The sequence below is a fragment of the Gymnodraco acuticeps genome, unplaced genomic scaffold, assembly GCF_902827175.1.
Source record: "Gymnodraco acuticeps unplaced genomic scaffold, fGymAcu1.1, whole genome shotgun sequence".
Lineage (NCBI taxonomy): Eukaryota > Metazoa > Chordata > Actinopteri > Perciformes > Bathydraconidae > Gymnodraco > Gymnodraco acuticeps.
In genome coordinates, this window is record NW_022990071.1 from 30,734 (window position 1) to 42,440 (window position 11,707).

At 46.7% G+C, this 11,707-nt stretch overlaps 1 protein-coding gene across 1 annotated transcript; it reads right to left on the bottom strand.

Annotated features, from left to right (window-relative positions):
• Window positions 1-3,112: 3,112 nt before the first annotated feature.
• On the bottom strand, window positions 3,113-10,869 carry LOC117546045 (nuclear pore complex protein Nup98-Nup96-like; the record flags this gene model as incomplete). Its single annotated transcript, XM_034216127.1, is given in 8 exon segments — window positions 3,113-4,658; window positions 5,594-5,782; window positions 6,576-6,687; window positions 7,051-7,205; window positions 7,659-7,900; window positions 8,023-8,244; window positions 8,874-9,022; window positions 10,729-10,869. Coding segments are annotated over 7 exon segments (1,203 nt in total), but the record flags the coding sequence as incomplete, so codon positions are not given.
• Window positions 10,870-11,707: the final 838 nt, after the last annotated feature.

Consider the following 11,707-nt stretch of genomic DNA (forward strand, 5'->3'; position numbering starts at 1 on the left):
GATCAGGTTCAAACCCCACTGCAGTCAGCATGTCGTTGTGTCCCTGAGTCACTTCACCCCAAGGTGCTCCTGTGGGGATTGCCCTCAGTACTGAGTATGTGAGTCGCTTTGGATAAAAGCGTCTAACAAGTGACATGTGATGTGTGTGTTTGTCCAGGATCAGAGTGCTGCTCCTCTGCAGATCAGGACGATTAAAGTAATCACATTACTCCGCACGAACAAGACAAGCGCTCACCTGCAGGTGCAGTTTGAAGTCCTTTCTGAGGGGATGGGCTTCCAAACCGTGGAGGAATTCAACAAAGGCTTTTTCCACATGCTGCCTCTCACTGTGACGGCGAACATGCGAGGAAAGAGGATCCTGGAGATGAGAATGATCTGACACGCTGTTTAGTTTGAGTGTTGTAGAGTTTCAATCCTCTCCAATCTCATGCTTTACTAATAAAGAGATTCTAAAAGCTGTGTTTTTAATCCTGTGCTTCAATAAGTTGGTCCTTTTATTTGCAATTGGTGGATAAAACTATGGATGTTCTCTCAGCAGTTTAAAATAGATATTAAAAAGGGAATTATGACCCTTTTTTTTCTCAATTCTTACTTTTATGAGAAAGTAGTATTTTGATGACAAGTCAGATTTTTTCGCAAATTCTTACCTTTTTCTCAAAATCAAAAAAATGTTTCTCGAATTTGACTTTTTACTCAAAATCTTGACTTGTCTAAAACTTCCATGGGAGCCTGCCTGCAGACCTGCACTCTCAGGACAGTTCCGGTGCAGACCTGCACTCTCAGGACACCTCCACTCTCAGGACACCTCCACTCTCAGGACACCTCCACTCTCAGGACACCTGCACTCTCAGGACACCTCCACTCTCAGGACACCTGCACTCTCAGGACACCTGCACTCTCAGGACACCTCCACTCTCAGGACACCTCCACTCTCAGGACACCTCCACTCTCAGGACACCTCCACTCTCAGGACACCTCCACTCTCAGGACACCTCCACTCTCAGGACACCTGCACTCTCAGGACACCTGCACTCTCAGGACACCTGCACTCTCAGGACACCTCCACTCTCAGGACACCTCCACTCTCAGGACACCTCCACTCTCAGGACACCTCCACTCTCAGGACACCTCCACTCTCAGGACACCTCCACTCTCAGGACACCTCCACTCTCAGGACACCTCCACTCTCAGGACACCTCCACTCTCAGGACACCTGCACTCTCAGGACACCTGCACTCTCAGGACACCTCCACTCTCAGGACACCTCCACTCTCAGGACACCTCCGCTCTCAGGACACCTCCGCTCTCAGGACACCTCCGCTCTCAGGACACCTCCGCTCTCAGGACACCTGCGCTCTCAGGACACCTGCGCTCTCAGGACACCTCCGCTCTCAGGACACCTCCGCTCTCAGGACACCTGCGCTCTCAGGACACCTCCGCTCTCAGGACACCTCCGCTCTCAGGACACCTCCGCTCTCAGGACACCTGCGCTCTCAGGACACCTCCGCTCTCAGGACACCTCCACTCTCAGGACACCTCCGCTCTCAGGACACCTCCGCTCTCAGGACACCTGCGCTCTCAGGACACCTGCGCTCTCAGGACACCTCCGCTCTCAGGACACCTGCGCTCTCAGGACACCTCCGCTCTCAGGACACCTCCGCTCTCAGGACACCTGCGCTCTCAGGACACCTGCGCTCTCAGGACACCTCCGCTCTCAGGACACCTCCACTCTCAGGACACCTCCACTCTCAGGACACCTCCACTCTCAGGACACCTCCACTCTCAGGACACCTGCACTCTCAGGACACCAGCACTCTCAGGACACCTGCACTCTCAGGACACCTCCACTCTCAGGACACCTGCACTCTCAGGACACCTCCGCTGTCAGTACAGGAAGTGACGATGACGCGTTTTTTTTCCCGCCCACCGAAGGACTCGTTTGATGGAAGTTTTCAAATCACAATGGAGACTCATCACGGAGGTGATGAGTCCGCCCACCGTGCACTTTGGGTCGGCCTTGGTCAAGCCCTTTTGACCCCCAGCCTGGTTCTCGTAAAAGTTTTTCGCTCAAAAGACACCATGGAGGAATGTAACGGGAGTTGACAGGGGACTCTGCCCGCCTCACGAGTGCCTATTTTCGGACACTTTTTTTCACTTTTCCCCGGTTTCATTATTTTGGCTATTTCACCCGGTTTCTACCGGGGACATTGCCCGGTCTCGGGTGTCCCCCCCCCACGGCCTGTGTCCAGCCCCCCCCCCCATCCATATATTAACGGATTTTGACCATTTTTGTTGCATTTTTCTCCCCTCCTCTCACTGATCGAATGGAAAACGCGACCCACTGTCGGAGGGCCTCCGCGCCGGCCCGGCCTAGTGCCGGTGCTTTGGCGGTCGGTTCCTCCGACCTGCGGGTTCGACTCTGATGGCCGGGAGGGTGTGCTGCGTTGGGGTGGGGGACTTCCCCCACTCTGCGTGTCTCTTCCTTCCCGGGCCGGCCGATATGAAGCGTGACCAAGACTCACCGTCTGACTCAGGGGTCCCACGGGTCCCGCAGCGTGGTGGAGGTTTCCAGCTGGAACCTCCCCACCTCCGCCGCGGTGCACCCTGGCAAAACACGGTTGTTTCTCGAACCTTCCACTGTTGTCTGGCGGGTGTAACTAAAATACAAGATGTCGTATTTATATATAAATAAATATATATCTATATCTATATAGATAATAAGTGTCAGTACAATTTTATTTTGTATTTGCGTGCATTTCCTGTTTGGAAAGTGGCACTGTACTGATAGTGGTGATTTTATTTTGGAATTCTTAGCGTGCACTTCCTGTCCTGAGAGTGGAGGTCTGCAGACCCTTCTCAACATTTCGGGCTTTTTCTCAGAATCTCAAAATGTTAACTTATTCCTCAGAATCTCGGTTATGACTTTTTTCTCAAAATTCTGACAATGAAATTCAATAAGTTGGTCCTTTTATTTACAATTGGTGGATAAAACTCAGGATGTTCTCTCAGCAGTTTAAAATAGATATTAAAAAGGGAATTATGACCCTTTCAGCTTTGAGATTCTCCTCGTTGCCCAGCAACTGGAAACAATAAATCCAGAGAGATCCAAAGATAGCATGAAAAAAACTTTATTTCTACTTGACTTTATTAAAAAATATCAACAAAATGATCAGGAAACGTGCACACACATCCAACACACACACACACACACACACACATCCAACACACACACACAAAGCAGTATCAATCCACACACACATCCAACACACACACACAAAGCAGTATCCATCCACACACACCCCGTACACACACTCAGGACAATAAGCAGACATCATATAGTTTGTTTCTTGGCAAGCTGACAGTTATTCTAAAACACAAAAACAAAAACGACCAAACCCTTCGAGAAGTGAAGAGTTTCCTCCTTAAAAACACTCCGTTAGAGACGATGAACAGAAACCACCTGGTGTGACTTTCCAAAAATATACAATATTTATATAATTACATGCAGAGGAATCTCCGGCTGTCCGGAGGCACCTCTTCACTTCCTGCTAATACATGTCACACACACACACACACACACACACACACACACACACACCTGATTTACATTCAACACAATCTACAAAAATAGACCATTTTACACTCTGCATGTTGAGTCCAAACGCCCCCCCCCCCCCGTTAGCTCGTCTTTAATAGCAATAAGATAATTGTCTTTATTCACATATGGACACGTGAACAGATGCTACGCTAAGCTAGCTCCTTATTTGCCAAATGTGGAAAAAAATGAAAACAAAAATAACGAGGAATAACTTTGTTTTTAAATCAATAACGCAGCGCTTTCTTTGGGGTGAAATTACAGGCGTTGCTGAAACAGGAAGTACGTCCGTTTACTGGGGAGAATTTCAAAAATAAAACACTAGCAGGAACTCTGAAAAGACTCCAGCCGAGTGTGGACTTCATATTTCTGGTCGATTTATTTTGAAATGCCAGTATAGACACTTTCTTACTCCCTGCTGCCCATTGGTTACGCTTCATCTGCAACATACCGTCTATTAAAGCAGAACTCTGGGTGGCTTTTGTCTCAAAGTCGCGTCAACAGGACAGAATTTGAAGCTTATTTCACAACTAAAATGCAACTTAAACATAAATATCAGCGTGACAGTCTGGAGAGCGATTTTCAAAATAGAATAGAAACAGAAAGAACCAGTAGGTTTCAGAAAAGAGCCCAAAAAAAGATTTAAATGTCTCAATATTTTACAGTATGACACTTTTTGCAGAAGTCTACCAGTACGACCAGTAAGAAATCTATATTTTGTGTTTAATGTCTTTTAGAGGAAAAATAACCCCAAATAAATCAGAATTGTTCTTTTTTCGCATCCCATCAAATGTCTAAACCCCCTCGTATTTGTGTTCTGATGTTTGGGGGTCCAGACCCTCGACAGAGTGACGTAGTTTGGTTTCAAACTGGTTTACCTTCATATTAATTCACCGTTATATATATTTGTAATCGCTCTCCGGACAGACGAAGACGACGAGGAGGAATGACGGAGCTTTGAGTCCAGAAACATCCAGAGGAAACTTCCTGTCTCTGGTTTTGAAGTCTGTTCGAGACGCCTCACTTCTTCATGTAGACGCTTTTATTGTGGCGGGGTGTCGCGCTGTCAAAGGAGGAAGTGGTATTCAGATTATTTACTTTACTACGTTATCGTCAAAATACTTCATAACAAGTCAAAGTCCTGCATTTAAAATCTGGCATCGGGCTGATGGGGATTAGTGCTGAGATACAGAGAGATGAACTGGAGATGTGTTCAGATCAATAAGCAATCTGTCCAAGTGATCCATAATCCCATCGAATCTACATGTGGAGATTTTGAGGGAAATCAGAATGTTGAGAATTTTAAATGCCGATTTCTTTCTCAAAAAATGTTTCCCCTCAAAATTCTTACTTTTTCTCAACATTTTTTTAAGTTTCAAGTTAAGAAAAAAATACTTTTTTATCAAAATGTTGATTTTTTCCCTCAATTTAAAAAAATTGACTTTTTCTCATAATCTCAAAATGTACATTTTTTCTCAGCATTTTAAATTTTTCTCAAATTCTAAAAATTCTTGATTTTTTATCAAAATTCTTACTTTTTCTCAATTGTTGGTTTATCAACAAAAAAAAAATGTTTACAACATTTTTCCTCAAAATTTCAAAAACGGACTTATTCTCAAAATTATGACTTTTTTCTCAAATTGTTATTTTTTTCTCATACTGATAATTACTCAACATTCTTACTTTATCAACATTTAGATTTTTTCCTCAATTTCAGAAACTGACTTATTCTTTAAAATCATGACTTTCTCAAATTACTTTTTCTTAAATTCTTACTTTTTTCTCTGAAAATGTAAATTTTTTCTCAAAATTCTATCATTTTCTCAAATTCTAAAAATTCTTACTTTTTTCAATACATTTAAAAAAAAATCTCAAAATCTGACTTTTAATAATTACTGCACTTGAAAAGCATCCGGCAGTTTCTATGTGCTGGAGACCCTACTTTACTACATTTCTATCAACCAGGTTCACCTCAGGACTAACAGTAGCTCCTCCCACCTGCTCCTCATTGGCTGAGCACCAGCTGCTGCAGGTAAGCCTGAGTGAGGCCTCTCAGCTCCTCCAGAGTGTAGTCCTCGGGCATCGGCAGGCGGGCGATGTGCGGCGCCAGACGAGCCAATGGGATGCTGAGCGGGTGCTGCAGACTCAGAACCACACGCAGGATGTTCGCCACGCGCTTAGCCATCTCTAAGGGGGGTCATACATTTATAGCACCTTTCAACACAAGGCAATTCAGAGTTCCTTACAAACATGAAATGCATTCAGAAACAGTGGCATTCAAAAACACTCATTTAAAAGCAGAGATAATAAAACGACTAACATGTTTATTTCTAGTCTTTTCATTTCTCTCCTGTACAATGCATCCTCTTCTTTTGCTGCTGCATCGCAAACATTTCCCAAATTGGGATCAATGAAGTCCTTCCCATCTGATCAGAGGTGCATGGATCAAAGTTACAGAGCCGTTTGAGATGTGAGTCGTTCAGTTAAAAGCAGGCAGAGTTGCAGCGGAGCGGCAGGTTTCTGGGATCTGTTCCAGATGTTCTGGATTAACCGAGCTAATCGTCAGTTAGCACGATTAGCTCGGTTAGTTCACTGACCTACCTGACTGTGGGATATAAGAGACTTCCTGTTCTCTGCCATCTAACAAATAAACGACGACGACTCCGCAACTCAACACACTCATCTGTCTCTCTCTGTGTCTGAAACACCCGACACACTGACCCTGCTTTATGACGGTCACTGTAGTTTAAAATAACAAATAAGGGGGGGGGGGGATTCAGAGAATAAAGTAAATAAAGTTATTTTCTAGATTCTCCCTCTGGAATATGTATCCGACTCTAGGGTCGTACCATTCTGTGATTAAAATCGTAAGTAACTGTTTGTGACTTTCTGTTTCTCTGACCCTCGTCTTCCCTAGCTCCTCCCAGCTTGTCGGCCAATCAGCTGCTGCCGTTTACACAAAGAGGTAAGGAGCTCGTACCTGATTGGGCGAGGCGGTCTCTGGCACAGCTACAGGGCAGCAGCTCGATGCGGCTGCAGAGAGACGTCACGTCAGAGTGGAGACGCTCCAACTCATATCCTGCGCTCTCCAGCTGAAACAACAACATCAGGTACGTTAGTGTTTACATTTCGCACCACGTTATGCTCTGCTACCAATCAGAGGGGAGCTCTGAGGTCTTTGTAAAGATGCTATTAAAACCCTGAGGAACGTGCTTCATGCATAACAAGCTAAGCTATCAGCACATGTAGCTGCAGGGAGGTCACGTGGATGTACACATGGCAATGAGACCATAAATACAAAACAAAAGCAAGACGAAATGTTATCAAGTAGTCTCTTTACATCAGAACAAAGTTATTTCAAGTCTTGCTGACGATCGGGGGAAAAAGCACAAAAATCGATATTTATCTACAATATTTTCAAAGAAAGTCGAGGTGCTTTCATGCCGGTCAGATACCTGCTGTATCCGCTGCAGCGTCTGGATGACCCGGATGTAGTCGAGGTACACCCCCCCCGCGGTGTCCCAGTCCTGGATGGTGGCGCTGCGTTCAGGGACCGCCAGACCCTCCAGGAACTCCAGCAGGAAGTTGTGGTTATCGTTGATGATGCAGTCTGAGGGGGAGTGAATGAAACGTAGCTCTTATACTCCGTAAAGCAGGCGTGTCCAAAGTCCGGCCGCAGCTTCGTTCTTATCGTGTGCTTTTATTACATGCACAGCGCTTTGGCTCGTTTTTATATGTGCTGTAAATAAAACTTGATTTGATAAATGATCATAAGTTTAACACACACACACCCTGGGGCGAGAACGCGCTAACGGAGGGGTAGTTTGTGTAGGGGCGGTTTGGAATTGGGTCTTAGTGTGTTAGTGTGTGTGTGTGTTAGTGTGTGTGTGTGTTAGTGTGTGTGTGTGTTAGTGTGTGTGTGTGTTAGTGTGTGTTAGTGTGTGTGTGTGTTAGTGTGTGTTAGTGTGTGTGTGTGTTAGTGTGTGTTAGTGTGTGTGTTGTGTTAGTGTGTGTGTGTGTTAGTGTGTGTGTGTTAGTGTGTGTGTGTTAGTGAGTCTGTTACCTGAGGCCAGGTGCTGGATGAGCAACCGGTGGCACTGGCTCCAGGCTCCGGCTCTGTACAGGTGCAGCGCCTCCTGCTGGTGGGCTGCGTGCCTGCGGGCTCTGGTGGCTTTGGCCTGATGGATCCAGGTCTCCGGGAGCAGAAGCCTCTCAGTGAGGAAACGCTCCCTCTGCTGAGAGTCCTCCGTCTCCTGTAGGGGGCAGTAGAGCGCAAGCATCTCCTTCACCGCCCGCTCACGCTGCCTACACACAGGAAACAGGAAACACACAGGAAGTGTTATTTGTACCCTGTGCACTTGGCTTGCAAGTCAAAGACAGAGTAATGTAACACCTTCTTGTACGCTACAGTCCAACAGAAGTCTTACGTGTGGTCGTGGATGTGCATCAGGATGAAGATGGCCATGTGCCAGAGGCCTTTGCTCTCCAGCTGAGCTGCGTAGCTGCTGTGCAGGAGGCCCTGTCGAGAGGAGCTCAGGTGAGTGTAGTGCAGCGCCTGAAGGACGCCCCACAGGTGCCAGCTGAGTCTGTAGTCCAGACGCTGCCAGGTGACGCTCAGAGGGTCGAGCAGCTGCTGCAGACTGTAGTGTCTGGAGAGAGAGAGGGGACGTTATACATCTGCCCGTCTGGCACCAACAGCCATGCCCCGTTCTGATGCTCTGTCTGAACTTGCCAGGTCCTCTTGACCATGTCTACAGGCCTAAATGTATTGAGTTGCTGCCATGTGATTGGCTGATTAGATATTCGCATTGTGTGTTCATCTTTACAGTACAGAGATCTACTGTATAGGCACACCAAGAACTAGCTGGGTCCTGGATCCAGGTGTTCTGGTTGGTCTGATTGGGGTCAGCAGGTGTTCACCTGTCCCTGTAGAGCAGTGTTTCTCAAACTTTTTCAACACTCGCGGACCACCTAACTCCACAAATATCCCAAAACACATCGTTTTTTACAAATCGCCTGAAAATTGTACAAACAAGTGGCAACATGTGTGATGAAGGTATTTATCTGGGCTATATCATGCAATCGAAAGTGAAACTTAAGCTCGCTCCATTGCGGAGATATTCCCGCGAGAGTGCGGAAAACTTAAATAAATGTATTTATTTCAAATGTGAAATGTTACCAATATACTCACGGACCACTAGGGGGCGCTCACGGACCACCAGTGGTCCGCGGACCACACTTTGAGAAGCACTGCTGTAGAACTTCAGAACGAGTTTACCTGTCCCTGTAGAGCTTCAGAAGGTGGAAGCAGAGGTCGTGCAGAGGGCGTTTGGTTTCCTCCTCTTCCTCCTCCTCCAGGTGAGGCTCCTCTTCCTCCAGGTAGGGGGGCAGGGGGGCCACGGCGTACTTCCCCCCCTCACAGGAGCCCTGCAGGGTTTAAACGTGTCACATTTAATAAAGTCCTCCGAGAAGAACCACAACATTGGTGTGAATGCTGACGGCTGGCTGGAGCTAAACTACCAGGGCTCAACGCTAACTTTTTAAAGTGGTTGCCAGGCAACCAGGCATCAGCTTTTGGTTGCCAAAACTCAAAATACGGTTGCCATTTTCAGACACCTTATATTTTAAATAATTAAGATACTATACAGTTATACATCAACTTAATAATGAACATGTGACACAAAAGAATGTTCAAATGCTTTACAATAAGTAATGAACGCAATGATTTGAAACCTAAGTGGGAGGAAACCTGCCCACCCTCAATGGCTGGAATACGAAACACCAGGAGCGCTGCTCTTCACAGATCACTCGTTTCTTGGTCATCCGTTGTCTCCCTTTCAAATGTGGGTTTTCTTGACCTCTGTGCTGACCCCCACCATAGATCCACTGGCCCTTCAGCATTGAAGTCTTGACCTCTGTGCTGACCCCCACCATAGATCCACTGGCCCTTCAGCATTGAAGTCTTGACCTCTGTGCTGACCCCCACCATAGATCCACTGGCCCTTCAGCATTGAAGTCTTCTTCATCTGAGCCGGCTAAAGTAACTGGACGGCCTACCTGCCTGTCAGCCTTCCATCTGGGCACAAACTCATCTCGTGCCCTCATTGGTCATGTGTGCGTTCGTGTGTTGGAGGAGGGGCTCTGTGAGGAAGTCTGAAGGAAGTGGCAGATTTGTTCCGGTTGTGTATTTTCAAATTCTAGCGCACTCGAGCTGGTTCCTCCGTTCTTACCTATACCCCACCTTTAACTCTTTTTAGGGCGCAGCTATATGTTTTATTTATTTCAAAGTGGGCCCATTTTAATTATACTTTTGTCCTTCAAATGTGCAGAGGACTCCCCAAGTGCCGTGTTTCATTTATTTTGAAGTAGGCCTGTGTATTATTGTAATTCTCCTTATAAGAGTTCTTTGCTTCTTATGAGAGGTTAAGTTTTATATAATGCAATAAATAGCCTAATAAATGCAAACAAACTGTAGTTTTTGTCTGATATAACAATAAAAACAACTTTATAAGCTATCAAGCTATAATATGTTTTGCGGCTCCAGACAAAAACATTTTTGGGAAAAAGGAGCAAAATGGCTCTTGGTCAAAAAGGTTGCAGACCCCTGGATGGGCTGAACCTTTGACCCCAGTCAAACAACTTACTTTGCTTCGCCATTGTTTGTATAAACACGAGTAAACGTGCATGGCTTTCTGGCTCCGTAATCACACCAATGCAACTTAAGTCTCAGGTTCCGACTGGTCACAACAATAATTAAATATCACTCTATACAACAAATAATTAACATTGATCTCTTTTGGGGTGCACATTTAGCTGTCCTTATTTCTTCATGTGAAAAACTGAATCAAAGGCCAAGAAGTGGTTAATATTTTTTCTGAATGGTTGCCAATGGCAACCTGGCAATCGCTACTGTCGAGCCCTGACTACATATAAAAAAGTTTCGATGTCTTTAGAGAGACCTGTTTTATTATTAAGAAGTATTTGACTTTGCTTCCTTCTTTTAGATGTGGGCTTGGGCTTTTATTCAGAACATCCAGCTCTTTTTACAGAACCCTCCCATTGAAAGAATTGAGCCAAACATTGAGATGTTTTTGAATGTTTTGTGTAAATGATAACAGAAAGGTAAACCTTACCTGGAAGGCAGCCTCGTATCCGGACAGAGCGTCGGCCACGGAGGAGGTGGGAGGGAGCAAGAACCAGAGAGAGACCCCGATGCACCGCTTCCAATCCAACTCGGAGAACACGTTCACTGACGAGTCAGACGACTGCCACACCTGAGAGGAGGGAGAGAGCACAGGTGAGCACTTCATCCAACAACACCTCAGACATAAGAGTGAGTGTGTGTGTGTGTGTGTCTCACCCCTCTCCCTGACAGCAGGGTGTGTGTGTGTGTGTGTGTGTCTCACCCCTCTCCCTGACAGCAGGGTGTGTGTGTGTCTCACCCCTCTCCCTGACAGCAGGGTGTGTGTGTGTGTCTCACCCCTCTCCCTGACAGCAGGGTGTGTGTGTGTGTCTCACCCCTCTCCCTGACAGCAGGGTGTGTGTGTGTGTGTGTCACCCCTCTCCCTGACAGCAGGGTGTGTGTGTGTGTGTGTGTGTGTGTGTGTGTGTGTCACCCCTCTCCCTGACAGCAGGGTGTGTGTGTGTGTGTGTCTCACCCCTCTCCCTGACAGCAGGGTGTGTGTGTGTGTGTGTGTGTGTCTCACCCCTCTCCCTGACAGCAGGGTGTGTGTGTGTGTGTGTGTGTGTGTGTCTCACCCCTCTCCCTGACAGCAGGGTGTGTGTGTGTGTGTGTGTGTGTGTGTGTGTGTGTCTCACCCCTCTCCCTGACAGCAGGGTGTGTGTGTGTGTGTGTGTGTGTGTGTGTGTGTGTGTGTGTGTCTCACCCCTCTCCCTGACAGCAGGGTGTGTGTGTGTGTGTGTGTGTGTGTGTGTGTGTGGGTCCTCACCCCTCTCCCTGACAGCAGGGTGTGTGTGTGTGTGTGTGTGTGTGTGTGTGTTTGTGTGTGTGTGTGTGTGTGTGTCTCACCCCTCTCCCTGACAGCAGGGTGTGTGTGTGTGTGTGTGTGTGTGTGTGTGTGTGTGTGTGTGTGTCTCACCCCTCTCCCTGAC